This window comes from Bombus pascuorum, chromosome 2 (assembly GCF_905332965.1).
Source record: "Bombus pascuorum chromosome 2, iyBomPasc1.1, whole genome shotgun sequence".
Classification (NCBI taxonomy): Eukaryota; Metazoa; Arthropoda; class Insecta; order Hymenoptera; family Apidae; genus Bombus; species Bombus pascuorum.
Genome location: NC_083489.1, coordinates 5,207,922 through 5,229,498, shown reverse-complemented (window position 1 = coordinate 5,229,498; position 21,577 = coordinate 5,207,922). Strand labels below are relative to the sequence as shown.

Sequence of the window (21,577 nt, the reverse complement as noted above, 5' to 3'; positions counted from 1 at the left end):
GCGCGATGTCACTGTTTTCTTCGTGGCACAGCATTGTTTCATTTTTTACGTTATCTACGTCCAAAAACGTTAAGTCCGTAAAGAAAGAAAAAATAGTCCATGGAAATGACATATACAATCCAGTTTCGAAGAATCAATCGAACGTTCGATAAAAATAATTTTTTAGAAAAAATAATTTTCACAGGGAAAACAATAATGATGCTTCTAATTATAAAATTCATATTATTTAATAACTTCCATTATATTTTACTTTTAACAAATTATTAATTCATCTATTCTTCTTTTCTCATATTTTGAAGAAATTTGTAATCTTAATTTTGTGTTAGTGGTACATTCATTTGGTAAATAAGAATATAAAATAACAATAAGAATTGATGCAATAACTTTTTATTCAATTTAACTTTCCATCAAAACGTGCAAATTGTTATGTCTCTGTATTTCCATTACAACGTGTGTGCCTTGTACACTGAGCTTCTCGATTATGTATAACAACGACAAAGATCATTTTATTCATTTTTTTGTTTCTATACAAAGCAGAAAATCAGAGTATAATTTTTGGTCGCAAGCTACAGAATAATCGAGCGGTTGAAAATAATTGAACTGTACCTTCCGGTTAGGCCAACATTCCACGTGTATTTTTAGAGTACTTTCAGCGGTGCCAAGTTTAGCTCGTGTATCGAGTTTGCATTGTTTTGCATTGCACAAGCGTTGTAGCTTTTGGAAACTTAATCTATATTCGTAATACACGGCACGAACGTTGTTGCTGGCGAATTCCATATGTTTTCCAGTGAATTTTAGTTACAGACGTAATCTGGCCTGACACAATTATCGTCGATTGCGTTACGCTTTTTAAAGCAATCGATTATTTGCTATAGACCCGTTGCTTTATAAATAAAATTCACAAATGTTTTGTCACGAAGTTATAGCCGGACACACGATATTGTTCGACGAACGATTAAATTAATTATATATTATTCTCGACTTTTACAGACGATATCAATATCCTCTCTAATTTTCCATTTAAAGAACATGTGATACAAAGACTACGTGCTAGAAGAAGATTTCGTGGAACTAGTAAAAATCGGTTTATTCTATTCTACGTTTGTTACTTGTTCGATCATTCACCTTTTACACAATCTTTTCTATCACCATTATTTTAATCCGAATTATATTAATCATAGGTACTGGTATTAATTACCAACTTATCCGAACTAAGCGAGTAACAAACTCCGACTACGATGTTCTATTTATTTCAAGCAATAACGGTCATGCGATGAATGAATAATCTCCGTATTTTAAAAATAAAATATGACTTGGAACGACGGTCAGAGCAGTGTTCCTGTTATGACAAATACTATGATAGGTATAAGAATGCTATGATAGATAAAGAGAATAAGGTAACAAAGGGAATAAGGTACAGGGACTAAGGTAACAATGAAAAGGGTGAGCAAATAATTAGAATAATTAAGAAATGTTTCTTTTAACTTTGTAATTTCGCAACTGCTGAAAATCCAATTAGATTGTTAATCTCCTATTCTTTAGCGCTTATAATTATGTCGAAGATAAAAGTAACTTTATAAGCAAGTCTAATACACTCCGCGACAGAACTATGATATACACGAGAATCGAGGAAGATTATACTTGGCTCGTTAGTAGAACTATTAGTTGATTTCTTCCTCCTTCATTCGTAGCGTTATTATTTGCTTGATACGCGTGGAAGCATACTGTTCAGTTCTATATACAGAAATACCGAAGTCTATAATTCCAAGAATTCAGACAATGCACGTAAACATGTTGTGTTCTCCGAGACAAAATTGTAAGATGGTTGTTATTTGCTAACGAGATCAGAACGTAATAAAAAGTGCTTCGTGTGATTTTCGCTGCGGTAATTGGTTTCATGTTGTTGAACATGCTACCATGCTATCTTATGGCGATTGTTATTTCTAATATTAAATACACTCTGATTGTAAAATGCCTCGTCGAAGCAAACTAATTGGTAACTCGTAAAAAAAAAAAAAAAAGAAAAAAAGAAAAGGATGGTTCTATCCTTTTATTTCCCAGAAATAGCGCACATCCACCATCTAAAAGAAATAAGAAACTGTATGTACTTGAAAAGACATCCTGGTGGACGAGAAAACAAAATCTCATTGAACAGAAAAGACAAATTAATGGAGGAGGTATTATGGTGTGGACAGCTATAAATTACACTGATAAGAGCAATATCAAGTTTGTTTCTAATAAAATGAGCAGTAAAATATATATTCAAACAATCCAATGTTAATCGAATATGCCTGTCAAATGGCTGTAGAAAATTTTATTTTTCAAATCACGAAGATTCAAGCAAAGTACGTTAAATTTGGAAACAGAAGATATTGAAGTATTATCATGGCTCGCCAGATTGCCGGATCTGAAGATTATGAAAAGTTACGAGAAACAAAAATGGTACTACACGCTGATAATAAGTAAATAAAAATTTCCATTTATTTTGCAAAAGAGTATTCCGTATGTCATAGTTTCGTCGCACTGTTTCTCATTGAGAAATCTGCAATTGTAAATAATTTCTATTTAAATTGTTATTATTACAAATATTTTATCGCAATATGTCTATTTACTGAAATAGTTCAATCGTTGTACTTTAGTGTTTCTACAAAATTATGTATTTATATGATATTATTCATTAAAATCTCTTTTTCTCTCTCCATAAATGCCTTATAGTTTTGTCGCGGAGTGTATATTGTTATAGTACACGTTCATATAAAAGCAGACAGAAATTTATTTTGTATCACATTCTTTCGCTATAGTAAGAATAGATGGGTATCGTTATAGATGGAGAAAAAAAGAATTCTTATGGTAATTTTATGTTTCTCTTGTCGATAAGAATGATATAATAATATTTTTACACGAGAGGAGAACTTCAGATGTTCCACATTGTACTTCATACTAACGAAAGACACCTAAAATTAATTTTTAATCCTCTTTACACATTTAACACATTCGTTGCTACTGGCGCAATTACGTCAATGTAATTATCTAAATACTTAACTGTAATTTTCTTATTTAAAATTTAATTGTCAGACTTTAAGTAACGTTAGTGACGTAACCGTTGCTCTTTCATTTTCATGCGTCCTGACAAAATAATTTACAGTCAGAAAGGCATACAAAACGATGATATTAAACTTGCTTAAAATAAAGATGTTTCTCATTTCAAAAAGCTATACATTTGTTGGAGAAGGGATCACTATATTTTAGCAGCAACCAATGTGTCGAGTAGAATTCAGGTGGAGAAAAAAGAAAAGAAATCACGTTGTTCGAAAATGGCAGCTGTTTATTACGAAAAAAAGGAAGGAAAACAGTGGACATTAAAAAACGGCTTAAGTCGACATTAAAAAACGGCTATGTCGTCTGGAAAGCAATACCCTAATGGTTACCCTGTGTGCTTCTGTCGTTGCAAATAATTAAGTATCCTTTGATAAAAAGCAATCTCTCTCTCTCTCTCTCTCTCTCTCTCTCTCTGTCTTTCTCATCAGTCTTTACAACGTTCTTCAATGGATTATCAACGAAAGAAGCGATCTAAATAGCGTCAAGATGTCGCGCGTTCAGAAACACTCGTTGCATCTCTTTCTTTACGCAATAACCGATAACATCCCATCAATTATTTAAATATTTAAATATTTAAATAAATATTTCTTAATGCCTCGTCTCGTAAGTACTTGCTCTCGTTCGTATAATTAAGTTCAGCGATTATATCGCCGTTCATCTTAAGCTACGCGATTATACAGGGAAAACGATCACAAAATAAAAAAATAGGCACTCGATCGAAGCGTCCTGAATTGAAAGCACTCACTGCCGTGAATCACATAAGATATTGCTTACTGGAACAATCGTTCGTTACGATCCATCACGCTGATCGATTTATTAATATATTTAAAGATATTAAATCAAGAGAATCTGCCACGATCCTCTCTTAAAGGCAATGATTCTAATTTCTCTTTTTCCTTCGATTTCTCTTTTAACGTCGCTTCCATGCGCAAGTGGCTTCCCTCACAAACATCTACATCTGCGTTTAATCGTTATCGCTTATTACTCGACGTACGTTTGTCGCTAACATCACCAAAATTTCGAGGCCAACTCGAACATCTTTGAGATTCTTCCTGCATCGATGTCTGTCAAACGATAATTCGACCAAATTATTTCTCGTTTTCAATGTTCTCGATCATTTTCTACAAGTTATTTATCATTTTTAACTTCCTAAACCATCTCGACGAATCGTTTATCATTCTTAACGCTCTCAATCTTTTTCACAAATTATTTATCATTTTCAACATTCTCCAACCTTTCCCACGAATTACATACTTTCGACATCCGTAAGAATTCTTCGATTCTATTCTCCATTATCAAATGAAAATTCGACAAATGATCAAACGTTCCCGATGTCCTCGATACTTCGCTCTTTACCGACTTCCTCGAAGGAAAATTCTCACATAGTTAAAAGAAAATTCGACGAGTTACTCGATACTTTCACGGATCGAATAAACACATTGCAAATAGTTACAAGCTATTGCTTTCGTACAGAGGCGTGGTTTTGGTCAACTTCAATGCCCTCAGCTGTTTGTATAGTCGTTGCTTGCAGAACTGATAGAATTCGATTTCCCTGGTGAAATTGCTTCGTACTATGTCCTTTACTTCTTCGCTGACTGGTGGCTTGAAGAAGTTTCGATTGATCCTCGTGAATGCGTTCACCTCGTCTGAAAGAGAAAATTTTCTCAGTCCTCGTGTTTTGTTGCAATACGAACATACAGTATTTTTCATAATTATACACAACAAACATACAACAGCATACAAATATTAGCAAAATATATAAACGAATGAGAAATGGCCAGAAGCAATACTCGTCATCTTCTTATAAAATCATTAAATAATAAACTTTAATTGCTTCACGTTACGTGCAAAATCAAGGAGGAGTTCATCGATAGACCTATTGAGTTTCATCAGAATTTGTTAAATATTAGTACTTGAATTAACGTGGACGATTTTTTTATGAGTTTGGAAGAAACTTCCTTATCTGATCTGTATTTTAGAGATGTTAAAAAACAATGTGCGGACTGGGAAATTTTTTTAGCTGAATGTATCTTTTTGAGAATATTTTAGGTCGATAGAGCCGAAAGCGAGGAGCATTTTTGAAAATTCGCTGTTACGAATATTTGACCCCAAAAAAATTGTAAAAATTCGCGTAAGACCATAATCGTACGGAGCGGTAAGTGGCAAAACAAATGATGTAACCAACGACAATGGGTACAGCCAATGCCAATGTTCTAAATGCTAATTTTAACGCTTACCGCCTCACGGCAGCCAAAATATAAAAAATAACCCGAACCTATTCCAATACTCGCGATTCAAATGTATACACGGTAAGCCATAGAGCAGCTTAAAAGCAGCAAATTATTAAAAAATCCTGCGAGAACGTCGCATATCAAAAGATTTTTCCACAACCGAAATTTTTCCCCTCTTATTCCCGTGAAAAATGGCCCTTATTTTTAGTTTCAGCGACCTGAACAACCTCTGAAAAGCGTCATTCCAGCCAAATATTTTGCAATCCGAATACGTAGCTAATGGATGAGCAGCTACTGTTTCTTCTCGTGACTAATTCATTATTAATTTTTACATTTTACATTTTGGTAAAATTCACGTATTACTACAAATCGACCTGATACTTGAATCTATGAACATAGTAAATTTGTGCAAATGGAAAGAAATTCTCTGAAAGGAGTGCAAGCTTGATTGGTTGTCTTTGACAAACTCGACACGACAGTAAAATTAAGCTCACCTTTTGACCGAAAATGTCACGTATATTAAAGCAAAACAACGTTTTCATCTCTACGTTATACTTAATCCTATACAACTGTCGGTTGTTAGTTAGAAAATAATCAGAACGAAATATTTTTCCAATACGAGATTGTTTTATCGCATCCATCGATTGTTAATTAAAAGTTAATTACAACGAGGTATTCTTCTCTGTATGATTGCTTTATACCGGTGTAAAATATTTGTTTTATAATAATCGTTGGTTAGCGAAGGATTTACAGTTACATGCAAATAAGAGAACAAAAGAATTACCGTAGTAGACGTCGGTGGCGCCTCGGAAAAATCGGGGTATATAATTTTCCAATACCGTGAGAGTGGTATTTACGTCCTCGAGCACTCCGACAACCGCATAGTGTTTCTCCACTGCCATCTTCGCTCGTTCCAGTGCGCCCACTGTGTTGAACGGGCTTCGAACAAACGACAATTGATGAGTATGACAGGTGCTTGAAGTATGGTGTGACAAAAGATAAAAACATAGAATCGAACGAATGGCGCGAACAAGGTGTGAATAATGCACAATGTATTCTAGGTTGGAAGAATCTCTTGAAAAACTCGCCGAAAGAATCTCTTGAAAAACTCGTTGGAAGAATCTCTTGAAAAACTCGTCGAAGGAATTTTTAGCTTGATTTCTTTGTTACAGTCTTAGAAACAACCGAATACGCAATAATATTGTCGTCTTTGAGAATCACAGAATTTTAATAGCTATCAATTTGTATTCTACTTGTCCTTTCAATCAATTTTTAATTTATGCAATATATATATGTATATTCTTTTGTATAATGTACATTCGCATGTATGTATTAGGTCGTCCGAAAAGTTCCTTTCCTTTTATAAGGAAATAATGGGAGCATTTTCTGTTTTATATTATTTTGTCAATTTTACATATGATCAATTTTGTTCTATCAAAATGAAGATCACAATGTTCGGACACTTTTCGGACAACCTAATATGTACGAATTTTTGAATAAATTTCGAATCCTCAAGATGTATACGCACTTTTGACCACTATACACTACAATATATGCTATATACTATATACGTGACAGATCTTCAAATTCTACAAACTCTGTAAACTCTGATATTATAAGTTAATTCTTAACTTGCGGTTCTACGACCAGCGATCTTTAACGCATGATATGTAACTCAAGAAATCTTACTCATCTGCACCAACCTAATAATCGAATCTCTCATACACCTCAATTTGCTTCAGTCAAACAAATCAAGGAGTATCTTCAAAGTTACTCGTTTCAGAGGAAAATCCATCGAGCAAAGCGTTTAAACGCAATTTCTTCCTTCTATTTATTCGCATAGCGAAGGAAGATATGCACAAAGGTAATCCCAAGGTACAATTTAAAGGGACCTACGTGCATTTCTCGCTGTGACCGCAGAAGAAAAGCGTTTGCCTGCGATGATCGCCGATTCCCTCGTGAATTTCACCCTCGAGGTATCTACATTCACGGTCCGCCTTAAGTACACAGGACTCGAAGTCCTTCTTCAGCCAGTTTGGATCCGGCAGTGGTAGGTCTGGAAATATTTGCTTTCTCTCGACGTAATACCAAGGTGCTCGCACGTAATAGTACCAGGATATCACTCTTTCAACAGGATCCCGGACTATGTTGATGTAAATTGGCTGTGGCAGGTTGAATCTAAACGGAAAAACGTTCCACGTTAGACATCTCGTGGGAATTTAGCTTACGTTACCTCCGGCTATCTGGCTTTTGCTCTTCCAGGAAATCCCTTTTTCATCTTTATTTCACGTTTATTTATGTATCATGATCTATCACGGGTTGTCGGTAAGAATGGCGGATAAAGGGATTTGTAGCGGAATTCGATTATTCTAGTTTATTCTTTTTTGGCTCTTTCACGGTTTCATACATTTTTACAACGATGATAAAAATATAGTAGAATCTTGATCGATAGAACGTCGATAAATAGCAGAAATCTATACTAGCGTCGTATATTTTTTTTTATAACTTAATTCTCTAAAATCCCGTAAAATTTACACAGTTTTTATTTCAGGATGTATAGAGTAGTATAGGGAAGAATCGATAGAATTTTGAAGCAATTAAATTAATTTAAAATACTTACTCTGTGAAGTTTGTAAAACACACGTGTTTTATATAGACAGATGGTTCTGAATAGCTGCTGACCATCCTGGCGAGTTGTAGCTAAAACAAACAGGCAATTAATCGTACAAAAGTACAATTTTTATTTTATCTTCTTGTTTAACACGATCTTGATAAAAATCCTGAACTTTTACATTTTACAAAAATTAAAGATTATATATACTTATATGTAATCTTTAATTTTTGTAAAATGTAAAGGTTCAGGATTTTCATCGTTCACACGCTTCTACTTTTTAAAGAATGTTAATAAATGTAAAGTAAATATGCAAAAGGTAACAGTATTTGATAAATTTTGTTAACATAAAAGATATAACTTGGAAAACACGAAGCTGGCACCCCGCTGGGGGTAGTCACCCACATGCCATATCTATTTTATTTTATTTTTTTTATTTACCAATGAGATATAACACTTTACCAAATGTCCTTCAGGACAAATTGTAAAGACCAAAATAAAATAAAAAAAAAAATTTTGTTAGGTACCTGTTCGATAGGCGCAAGACGAATTGTTTCGACTCTTTGCACACGATCTCTGTTGAAGGAAAAGCCATTCCTCATGGACAGCCTTCTCAAGAGTTCCATGAAGGTTTGAGAGCCCACTTTCGGTACACGATTGAAGAACAGGACGCTCCGGTCCGCTCTTTTTGTGTTGTTGAGTGCGTCAATGTCCAACACTTCAGTGTCTTTGTACTGAAACCAGGTAAAGTATCTTAAGATTTTCATTCCATTGTTCCCTTTCTAATTTCCTTATTTACGCTATTCATTTTGTCTTTCGCTTTTCCTTTGCGAGAAGTAAAATTTTACTTCCCATTTTCTCGATTTATTAATTTAAACTGTAGCTAATTATAATTACAAAATTCCTACGTATGTCATGATTTTTATCAAATGTAATTAAGTTAAACGACGACAATAAAAAGCAATAATTATATTTGTTTGTTACGTTGTGTTACCCAATAATATAACGAATTACAAGCCATAAATACAAATAAATTAATGTAGAAAACAAATTAATTATAAAATGATCAATGGTAATGATATTCGAATATTTTAATCGTACGTAATTTTGTCACGTTAAAAAGAAAGAAAAGAAACGAACAAAACCACAATTACATTTTCTATAATAAAAATTAATTTATTCTGATCACAGGATAAAACATAAAACATTTCGCTTCTTCTCAATTTATGTCAATTTCAGTTATGATCTTGTTGGTGCATGCAAGTATCAAGCAGAAGGTAGTTGTCACGACGTTAATCATAGGTTTCTCTCTTTCGTTTGGAATCTTCATTTTCTATCCAGTGGGAGAGTCATCCCATTCCCTTTCGTTGAACAACTATTTGTAATATCGGCAAGTCATTCTAGGATATACGTGGAACGAGTAATTACTACCTTGTTTCACCTCGTCTTCTGGGTAGTTTCAGTGGTCAGTACAAACGATCAAAGAAAGATATTAGATAATTGAGCGCGTGAGGAACGTAGATGCCACTCAATTTTATCTGAACCTTGAAAATACGCGTTTAAAATCTGATACTCGATGAGAAGTGAAAGTACATAACAAGGGAAAAGGATTAAAGATAGTTTAACAGTTTGCATGCCAAGAAGTGAATGAATTGCTATTAATTTTCATTGTCAACTTGCGTTATACTAATGATTCGATTCTTTCCAATTCTTTTCTTCAAAATGCGCAGTTTTGATTGCATTTCATCTCCACTTTTATAGAACTTTCGTGGCTTTGAAATTTTTACAAAGCAAGCAATTTTATGCACAGAGTTATAATTATTAGAGAATATTACGGAATTACTAATGATAATCATCAACTAGAAATAAATATAATAAGTCGCAATTTTTTTACGAGGATATAGGAAAAATATAGAAAAAAATTAGACAAATAATTGGAAATTAAGGCAAAGCTCGATTCTTCGATTCTTAATTACTTCTCTTTTTATTATAAAACGTTAAATTATAAATGCACTTGAATAATACAGAGGAACACTGATTTTCATTTCCAACGTTCTATATCTGTTCTTTCGTTTTTGCAGGATGATCACAATTGCAGGTAATTTCATTTGACACTAACGATAATAATCCTTAACAAAGGATATCGAGTTTACATTTAGATTTTCCTTATTTCAGTTTCATTTTTTCGTTATCAGAATGGCTATTTTTGCAACCTTTGTCTCTCGAATCCTCTTCCTTTTCTTCTGTTACGTTCGATTGAGCATTCGCTCGACACGATCAGGTCGATGAGAAAAACATCGAACCAGTGCTTCCGCAAATTTATCGTTAATGTAGAATTCAGCCTTGTGGAAACTACTCGACGAGCCTTCGATTGCTTATTGCTTCGAAATCTCGAGCCTTTTAAGAGGATACTTTCTTCAAACGATAACTGCAATTTCTCGTTTGCTCGCTGGTTATTTTATTTTATCTCACGGATGGAGTAACTCTACGTTTATTCAGGTATCACATACAAATAGAATAAATCAAAGGAATGCTAATATCTTCTACCGTTAATTGCACTCGTAATTGCTTCTATTAGGTTGCCCTGAAAGTGTCTTTCTTTTACAGACACGTCTTTTACAACGATGCATCCTTATACAAACACGAAACCTAATCTATCAAACGTTGTGATCTTCACCTTGATGGAACAAAATGAATCATACGTAATTCGATAAAATAATATAAGACGAAAAATGTTGTGCATCCATTAGTTTCTTTATAAAACGAAAGAAACTTTTCGGACGACCTGACAGTATACGGTCACTTCTAGGTGTTGTGATGTCACTCTAGACGTGACCTGTAATTGTAATGCACTATGTTATAGCAAACATATTGAGGTAACAAAAGAGAAATATTTCGGTGTGTTCATTTTTTGAAAGATGGGAAATATTGAAATATTCTATACCACAGAAGAAATATTGATACCTTAGATTTATTGTCTAATTTTAGTTTAGAATTTTAGTTTATTATTTAGTTTTGTTTAGAAGGTTTAGGTCTTTTTGCTCGACAAGTTTGTCTTTTCATCTGTACCGTGTTAAAATATTTTGTCGATCCATTGAAAGGCGATGTTAAAATCAGAAACTTAACATGGTTTTTACTGTGGTGTCCGTATGATTTTCTGTGGAAATAGCGAGGAAGACTCGAATCACAGAATAATTAGTTCCAATTATCGTGGAATAAATTTTTCTATCGTACCATGTTTCATTGCTTTTTTAAAATTAAATATTAAAATAAAAAATATTTAACATATAGCTTCTACGATCGTAATATATTTCAGTTGCATATTTTCTGCTACGTCTATGTTGTATTTATTTAATTTTGTTTATCATTTTTTATGAATAAAGTTCGCAAACGTATAAAATAAACTCGTACATAAATTCCTGAAAACTGGTGCAGTTTATAAAATTATTTACAACTTGAATTCTCTTTTCTCCATAAGCTGGTCAAATGTATGTGCCAGGCTGCACACAGCAAGGCACTTGATCCTTCTTTCCATTCGAATCTCAAGAAAGTGGCAAACAAACTACCACTCAACGATTATGTACTTACACGTAACTCCTGTCACACGCTGTATAGAAAACGTAATAGCATCGGGCTCGTCTTTCTTTTCCTGTCCTCGTGACTTGCCATTATGCCACGAATACATTACATTATTACATTATTAGTAGATACATGCGTTTGCACGCTTCCTTCTCCTTTATGGATTCTCTGATCCTTTTCTTCCTGGCGTTTTTCTTCCTCCGAGTCTTCCTGATCTTTACATTTTAAACTTTCACGACGATCATTACACGACATATTTTTGGATTTTAAGTTAGAAAAATTTATCAAATGTAAAGTACAAATTAAATAATAAAAAAAAATATAAATATTTTTAGATCCTCGGGTTTCTCATTTTAAAGCGCGTTGCGCTCACTTCCGATGATTCGTGAACGTTGTCCACTTCTTCAGAGCAGATGTAAAGCAGAAACCGTTTAGATATCAATAAAGTTGAACGAATATTATTCTCCAAGATTTTTTTCCGCTAAATTTTATCCTAAATTATTATTCAATATCGAATAAAAAGTGGAAAAGTCACGGGAGAGTTAGGGTTTCGTTATTAAAATAAAATTCGCACGAGGTGAAGTTTCACCCACGATAGATCTTCAGGATTAATATAATATCGAAGCTGAAATTGTTTCGCCTCTACTACACGAAGATACGAACAATGTTCACGAAACATTGGAACAAAGGACAATGCGCTATTAAAAACACAATCGAAACTCGAGGACCTACACATACATACGTCAATTCTTTACGAATTATGCTTCCCACTATCGACCATATTTGCATAATTTATGATGATTACATAATTTGTCTGGTGATTATCTCTCTAACGACCAACATTGAGAATCTCGTATTTACCTCCATTACTTTCTTTTAATAATTGCAACCTTGTATATAATAATATATACCACGTATCTCTTGTCCTTTCTAATCTTCTTTTTCTTTCTTTTATTTTTATTTCAAGTGCAGAGCGGAAGAGCGAGTTACTATAATAATGTCGAGTCACGAGTATTTAGTCACTTGACACTGGGTGTTAGGGTCTTCGACTGGATTTACTGGTTCTTTTTATGGGGGCTCGTGTGTTTGCTTTTCTTTAGCTTCCGCTTCGTAATTGCTTGATACGAACATGTGGGCCTTTTGTTTGGTTTAAGCACTGACGTTATTTATTTTTGTTTTATTAGGAAGAAATGATATACAATAGTAATGGAAAATTAAACGTAAAGTGAAAAATAAAAAGAAAGGACAGCTTGAACGCATATTGATTTTTGTTAAATCAACGTGTTTGAATATTCCGATAAACGACGATATTATTTTCCCCTTTTTAGATTCAAGTCTAATATTGCTATTTTTCTTTAAAGATCCAGCCGAATAAAATCTTTATCCAGGAAAGTTCCTACGTTACTGTAAGCGAATATGTAGAAATTTATTGAAACATTCGAGTTGAAATTTGCATTAAATTAGATTATCAATATAGATTTTTTTTTATTAAAATAGAAATTTGAGTGCAGGAAAAGTATAGGATGAAAGCTTAAAAAATTCAAGGTGAAATTTTCATGAACGCGGATCCTCTTTCTTTTGTTCTTAAATTATTAATGCAAGGTTTCTTTTTAAAGGTAATCAACTTTCTGATGAATCGATCTATATAATCGTATGATATATAGTCATGGCAGAAACAGTCGGTGGAATTAAAAATTTTTCACTAAGACATACATATTTTGCAATCCCTTTTATGAAATAATTATGGGAGTTTCACGTTTCTTTGATTCGCTATTTATAACGATAACAGAATTGAGAAACTACCGTTTGAAAACATTCGATGCTTTTTCCTTCACACTCTATATCTTAAATGAATTTTGCTTTGATGAATATTTTCTTCATTTTACATGAATACTGCAATCTGATTGAAATTCCGATAGACCGAGTTTGCAATTTTATCGATCCGTATCTTCTCTCTTAATATACTCTTCGTGTTATATTTTCCAAGGCCAGATGAGAAAACAATGAACATGATCTTACAATAACACAGTTGCGAATGAAATACAAATTTGAATTAATTCCAAAAATATCTAATAAATAAACAAGAATATCTGTCTAGTAAATAAGCAAATTAATATAGTCAGTGAAATCACTTTCGTAGATTTAATGAAGCCATAGTCAGGGAGAAAGTTTCCAGATAAGATATTAAAACTAAGGATTAAAATATGAATCTAAAATAATTTTAATGCTGCTTTTCTTGAATTTGCCTGACTCGAAATTAATATGTTTCGATAGATACATATTATGTATAAATATTTAGTTCTAGTATTCGATATATTAAAACTCTACCACCAAATACCAATCAATACCACCTAATGACAAAATCTGCAATCACTTAGTTGCCAACCCAATAGATTCTTATATATTCCATGCATTTTATAAATGAAGTATCGTAAGGATTGAAAAATTTGAAAAGAAGATAATCGAGCGAATACGAACGCGAAGACGAAGCGAAGAAAACACCATAGTTAAGGAATATGTTCTGTTATAATTTAATTACGTGCCTCTTTTGTAATCGGAAATTCGTAATTTAACTACTTGAAATATCAGTAATTAGCATTCTACGTGTTGCTAATTTGCATTCTACATATCGGTAATTTGCATCATACGTATCCTATAATTAGTAACGCAAAACATTAAATTGCATGGAATGGTTAATTTTTCTATTAATACGTTTAGTTCACATTGCAATTAAAAATTCATCGAAATCCAGCAACGTCGCATCATAAACTTGGATATCCAACAGTTATGCCATGAATTCAGAGTATCGTTCACGGTCGACGTATTTAAGCGATTAACGATTAGGCTGAAAAGCAGCAATGTATTTCGCGGTTTCACGCATCCTGACCACTCTAATGCCCGCGCGTGTTATTTTTCGCTTCTTGTAAGTCTACTTTGTACGGATTACTTCGTCTATTCTATACAATGTTAAATCTCCGTGTTTTCTTTTTTTTTAAATAACCGTACGATCGTGAATCTTACGTCGAGCGACAACCATTGAAATATTTCTAAACGGATCTTCCATCTACACATATACGGTCAGTCAAGAAAATCTACGTACACATGTTGTATATTTTGCATACAGACTTACCAAAGAGACTAAAGATGCACCTCGTCACAAAATTATTTGTACTTCGGTATTATACAATTATCATTAACATTATAATATTTCTAGTTATTGTACTTCCTAATTATTATTCGATATCTAAAGAAATATTTTCAATTACAATATACAAATTCTGTCTCTGATAATTCTCATGATTTATTCTTCCGTCATATAAAATTACGTCGATCTCCAGTTCTATTTCTTACTTTTTGTATTTTGTATTTGTTATACGATCTTTTATAAGGCGATTACAAAACCAAAAAGAAGACAGCGACGAAGAAAGATATTTTCAATAATAATATCTGTAATAATTTTACATTCTGAGAATTTTACCTCGGACAATTTTCATGACTTATTCCTCCACAATCTAAAACTACATGTATGTTCAATTTTATTCTATCTCCTGCTGTATCGTATTTACCTTATTACGTAAGCATTTACGAAAAATCACACAGAGTATAAAATCAAACCTAGTTTACTGCCAGAAACACTCGACGTACTTCGCCTAAGTGTCCTTCCTTTGGTGTCCAATTGATCAAGAGCCAATTGGCCGGTTAAAATTCAATCAATTGGTCTAGGAGACATTGACACTCGATGGAATTCATTGGCTGAGTTTTCGCCATTGTTCCAGTTCCTTCGTTCAATGCGGGTCTGTGTCGAGTCAGATCGAGCGTTTTACCGTTTCTCAGGTGTGCGTGTGTTACATATGTAACGGGTGGACCGGCAACAAGGTCAACTGCTAACGGACAACGACACGAATCACTTGGTTTTCACTGTTTTTCCATCGACCACCATCGTGACTTCGTTTCTTGCTCATTTTGTCGCCCGCATCCTGCAAAGCCACCGCATTCTGGTCCGATTCTCATCATTGGCGATGCTAGACGATGATGGAACTGGTCGCTTTGATACCGTTCGATTATTTTTATGTTGCTCCTTTGTCCATCTCTCTCGTCTCTTGTGATAATGTGCTCGTTACGATATTTGTTATTAGACTATTCGCATAGTTGTTCTTTTTTGGCAGTAATTTAAGTTTTTATGATACAAATAAAACATTCGAAGTTTTTCCCTCGAGTGAATAAAATATAAGAAGTTTTCGGCTCTGGATAGAAAAATTTGTAAAAGGGGAGAGAGGAAGAGAATGAAAAATTTGAATTATTCGCAAGGAATATCGATTTCGATATCATACTGCATTTTAAAATAACGTTGCTAAGTTTGGTTTGCAAAATGGGAAACAGAAATATAAAAATAGATGTGAGATAATAAATACCACAATAATATATTTTTAATAATTCTGAGAAAAAACAAAATCGCGGAAAATGATTCTGCTGTAAATCAGTTTTAAGATTTTCTCTTCGTTTGACTATCTGTATATCTTGTAAGTATAACAGAAGATTAGTCTAATATATTAGGTCGTCCAAAAAGTTTCTTTCGTTTTATAAAGAAATAATGGATGCACAACACTTTTCATTTTATATTTTGTCGAATTACGTATGGTCCATTTTGTTCTATCAAGATAAAGATTACAACGTTCGACAGATTAGGTTTCATCTTTGTATAAAGATACGTCGTTGTAAAAGACGTGTCTGCAAAAGAAAGACACTTTTTGGACGATCTATTAGACGATCATTTAATCTAAATCTAATTGAAATTATCTGCATTACTCTTGTCTTTGTAGAAATATCTTGAAACATACGACAACGACCAAGAAAAGCTCGTTCGTTGAGTCCTCGCGGCAGTTTATACCAGGAACTTGTGTATCCTTCGAAATAATTATGTAATTAGTTATCCAAAATAATTCATACGTCGGCAATTATTCCAGTAGAACAGTGAGGTCATCTAGGTAACGGATGTGTATAGTTACTCGTATTTTAAAAACTAGTTCCTTTGTTTATGACGGTAAGAAGACAGTTCATTAGGTAAGTATTAAACACTAAGTAACTATTACACTAGGTAACTATTAAGCACGTTTGTACGAGACATAGGTTTCTCGAAGGGTGAACGAACTTTTCCTAAGTTAGATATGTACGTTAGATATAAACCTGAATAGTTGTTTAGGAATGTGCCAATGCGTGTAAGAAGCCAAGTTATCAAGATAGATTTCAGTCGTAATATTTACAGAGTTTATATTATGTCGTCCGAAAAGTTTCTTTCGTTTTATAAGGAAATAATGAAGGCACAACATTTTTTGTTTTATATTATTTTATCCAATTACGTATGATTCATTTTGTTCTATTAAAATAAAGACTACAACGTTCGACAGATTAGGTTTCGTGTTTGTAGAAAGATGAAAGACGTAAAAAGATGAAAAGGAAGACACTTTTCGGACAACCTAATAGTAATATGACAGTACTGCACGATGTAAGAGATTCCACTAGAATAGAATTGTAACGTTAATTCCTTTTCGTCATCTATGAAAAAACCTTTTAAATAAACAAGAGTAAATATACGTATATATAATATTTGCAAAGTGAACCGTATTTTTCATTATATAATAATAATCACATTTAGTAAAATTTATGCCTATCATGATAGGGAATAGTTCTATCTTCATGTTTGTATATTCCGAATTTATTTTTTTAGAAAAAGAAGTTCACCAGTGATATTGTTATCATTATTCTACCGAGTGAGGAGAATAAAAACAAGAATCTCAAATAACATTCTCCATTTCTGGAATTCGATTACGTTAAAAATATACTGGTTATCCTTAAACGATTTTTAAAAGTTGTAGATAGCCGTGATCCCGAGAATTTGATTAAATATCGCGAGTCATGATTAGATGCAGATAATTGAATTCGCGCATGGGAATGCCGAGGATCAGATATTCTGTGGAATTTAAGATCGAGAGATTCCATCGATCGAAGTCAAGGCGGAACCGCATAATTTGTAAACCCATAAACGATTCTATTGTATTTCCAAGCTGTTCTGATATCGTACAATGAATTATCCCAACGATTACGCGTCTTCCTGAATGGCAGCGAAAAGCTCTTAAGTAGTTTTAGGACTGAAAGACGAACATTGAATCTTTTCAAATGGAAACTTAGAAAAAGGAAACCCTATAAATAATTAGAATTTATATTTTTTTATATTTTATATTTTAATTTGAAACTTAGAAATAATTATCGTGAAAAATTAGCTATTTAGTATTTGTTAGTGATGTTAGTTCAGGATGGCGCAAATAATAGCGCTAATGCAACATTTTATATATAATAAAACCTCTTTCTACGGTACAATGAAATAAGAAAATAAAAGTGAGGATAAAATAGTAAAAAATTTTGGTCGTCAGAGCTACGTCAAATTTATTCGATATTAATGATAGTCATTTAATTAGATTTCTAATACTTTATTACAATATATAATTTCAATCTGTTAAAAAAGGATATTATTTCAGACGTTCTACAAATTATTCAATTGTTATTTTAGATTTTTATAATTTTACTATAAAAAAATAGTACTGATTAAACAATTACAAAATAATTACGAATCAATTAAATTCATCTAATATAATCTCCAATTAAAATTATTACATCTATTTATATATTAAATAATATCAACTATTCCCTCGAAAAGAAGAAATCTTGAGAAATATCAAGTAAAATCATCGACCTCGTCAATCTTCGAAACTCATCGAAGCAAAGAAAGTGTGTTCCAATTTTCTAGTATGTGCAATACTAGCAGTCAATGTTCTCACCTGAATGTAACAAGAGCTCGAGACTATCATAATCGTATTTATATGGACGTTTCTTACCTGGACGAATCATCTGCTCTACTTGTTTCGCTCGACCGCGAACGATCGTTGCATCTTCACGATTGAGAAATGTTCGAAGGACCGTGACAGGTGGTTCGTAATTCCCACGCGTTTTGAGTTAATCCGATTAAAGATTCTTCGAATGTTCTCGTTAACTTGAACTCTCGATCCGAGATCTTCCTGACGTCGTGCACACGATTATCGTGAGCTCGGATAGACAATAAATTCGAAGATAAAAATGAAGAAAAGGGGGTACGTCCGGTCACGGTTTAATCACGATCGAGGATCTTCCGATATCAGTTCTTTTCGACCGACTCTTGCTATGTATATAGGGTGTGGATAAAGTTATGGTGGAATGTATAAGGTGGTTTGTCACATGAAAAACTGAAGCCAAACTGATCGACCATACTCTTTGCCCGTTTAATAAATTTCTTCCATAAGTAAGAATAATCATTAACAAATGTTGCATATAACAAATGTTGATACTGTTTATTATATTTTCTTCAGAATTCGGTGTTTACGCGATCTTCTGGTAGGCCCAGGTTGCTGATCTGGTTTAATGAACCGGGTATGAGACGTATCGCTACAAGTTGTAAGGAAAATTAAAAAAATAATATTCGTAACGTTTGTTTTTAATTCTAAAATTTTTTATAATTTTTCTACGTAGACATTGGGTGAATTTTTATATTACTTATTAAGTGGAATATCACGTAGACGATTTCTCCATTGAGAAAGCTTCCATAGCGGTGATCTCTATCGATCTAACAGATCTGGTGGATGAGTTGTTCGAAGTTTTCTCTGGATATGCTGGTTATACAAATTGTTAGCCAGTTGCTTGCTATGGACTTCTATTCTGCTTTTATAATTTGTGATCGTTTTAGTTATTTCTCCGTGAACTGTAGCAACGTCGAGCTCCGTTTTTGTAACATTATCGCGTACTTCTCAATTTCTGAAGTTGATCAGTGTAGCTCTGTGAACGGTTCGCACGTCGTGAATATTATCGAACTTGTTGGAATTTTTTAGTTGTTTCAAGTTTTATAGAAATTAAGTTTAATACGGGCTGTATATACGACGCGCATAGTACGATAATTAGAATGAGGTGAAAATCAAGAAAATGATTGTGATCGATATTTGTTTAGATTATTGTATTGAAAACTGCTTGACATTAGAAGTTTAATTAATATTAGAATTTATAAAATATATCTGATTTTTCGTGATATTAATTGGGAAGATATATTACAGTATTTATTTATTTTATTAATAAAATTGATTCATACATAAGTAACAAAACATGTTCTAAACATTATATGAAGTTTTGTTATCCCCACGTATCCATCAGATTATAAATTTTGTTTAAAGGCACGCGAAATTAAATACATTTTCAATCCTGATTTTCTGAAGATTGAAGTTTCAAAGGAAATAATAATTCCACGTTTCTTCTTCCACATTAGCTATGCACAAAAATATTCCTTATGCAACTTTCACTGCCTGATTCTTAAAAATCCCAAACTTCAAAGAAATAAGAAGTCTGTTTCATGTTTTTTAATTTTGCACTGCATTTGCATAAAAATATTCTTTGAACAAACTCCACCATCTGATCTTCTCAAAATTAGACTTCAAAGAAGCAAAGTTTATTCCATGAGTCGCTTACTTATTTCTTGATGGATATATATCCTTTTATTTCTTTTACTCGGTTCTTTCTTTACAGTGAAAATAATTTTTACCTTAACAAGTTTAATAATTAGACTACGAATATTTATGCAGTTTTTTATTTTCATAAACACAACCAAGCAAATAAAACCTAAATGGTTTACTTTATTCCTTAAATATTAGAAAAACATTTTGTGTGTTTCTATACCTTCAAATTTTCACAAATACAAAATCGGCTGATCATCCTATTCTTTTAAAAAATGACAAAACCTACGTTTGCGATGGGACATTATAATTTATGTTTTACAAGTAAATTTAAGAAATTATTAACCAGCCGATCATCCTATTTTTTGAAAATTCTAAAATTCTAAAAATTATGTTTGCAGTAAAAGACTACAACCTGTAGCTTGCCAATGAATGATTAACATTATTCATTGCTAAATTATCGTTGCAAAAGCAAGGCACGATCCTTATGATACCAAACTTTCCAAGAAATAACATTTATTCCACGTCTTCCGCGTACTTCTACGTAAAAATATTCCTTGCTCGACTTCTACCACATTTTCTCCCCTTCCCCTTTCAGCTTATAGAACGATCTTGATACGAAACGCATACGGAAACCGTTCCCAAGAAAATCCAGCCCGTTCCTATTAGATGGAGCGCTGCTAACGCGGAATAAACTTGCTGAGAAGAGCTTCAGCCATCTGTCTGCTCGGTTGATCGGTCAACGTACTCTTCGACAATACTTGCTGCTTATTCGATAGACGCTGCGTACACAGTGCACACGTACCAGATAGAATCTGATCCTAACGACGCCGCCGATTCCCGTCTGTTCTGTTCTAAGAATTGTTTCACAGACACGTGAATAACGTTTCCAGCCGTCGAATCAGCCGCTGCTTCGAATAAAACGTTACTCGAGGAACGTTGCGCCGATTCTTTCGTTCAGGAGGAAATGGTTCGATGCTTCTCTACTTGGAGATCGATGGCGCGAAGGTGGACTTGCGGTTAGGTTCGAAGTTAAATCTTGGAATAGGTTGGGTTTGGAGGAGCAAGCGAGAGATTAAGTGGTAGATGTGTTTATTTCCGTTTTATTACAGTTGTGGTATCTATTCTGGTTTTATTAGAATCCTGGCACTTATTTTAATTTTGTTATGGAGAATTGCGCAATCAGGATGCTTTTATTATTGTTTGCGTTTGTAGCTTCAATTTGCGGTTATCGTATCTTGTAAGCAACTTTTAGGGCAGCGGAGGATCGTATCGCTGCTCGGTATCGATAGTGGCACGACTCGAAAAGTTTCCAATTTGCTTTTATTAAATACGAGGTCTACAGAAATTGAAAAATGTGTAGATTTTTTAAAAGTTACTTAGATGTGTATTTTAATTGTATCAAAGTTGTAGTATTTATTCCAGTTTTATTAAACTTGTGATATTTATTTAAATTCGATTAAGATTCGAGGATGATTGGGGTAGTTTAATTTACCGATATTCGAAATTAACGATGGATTTTTGCATTCTCG

General features: G+C 33.2%; 2 protein-coding genes across 4 annotated transcripts in view; one reads left to right on the top strand and one right to left on the bottom strand.

Annotated features, from left to right (window-relative positions):
- Positions 1–3,304: 3,304 nt before the first annotated feature.
- The window catches only part of LOC132904697 (heparan sulfate 2-O-sulfotransferase pipe), a 125,415-nt gene continuing 107,142 nt past the window's right edge, over positions 3,305–21,577 (bottom strand). For all 3 annotated transcript variants that reach the window (XM_060955401.1, XM_060955400.1, XM_060955399.1), the window contains 5 exons: positions 8,469–8,675; positions 7,951–8,030; positions 7,227–7,508; positions 6,115–6,269; positions 3,305–4,745 (listed from right to left, as the gene is read on the bottom strand). In XM_060955401.1, coding sequence (XP_060811384.1) covers positions 4,549–4,745; positions 6,115–6,269; positions 7,227–7,508; positions 7,951–8,030; positions 8,469–8,675 — 921 coding nt within the window. In that variant the 3' untranslated portion in view covers positions 3,305–4,548. The remainder of the gene's footprint in view (positions 4,746–6,114; positions 6,270–7,226; positions 7,509–7,950; positions 8,031–8,468; positions 8,676–21,577) is intronic.
- Positions 8,598–21,577, top strand: part of LOC132904692 (leucine-rich repeat-containing protein 15-like) — a 108,314-nt gene continuing 95,334 nt past the window's right edge. The window contains exon 1 of the mRNA XM_060955392.1: positions 8,598–8,685. The gene's annotated coding sequence lies outside the window, so the exon portion shown is untranslated. The remainder of the gene's footprint in view (positions 8,686–21,577) is intronic.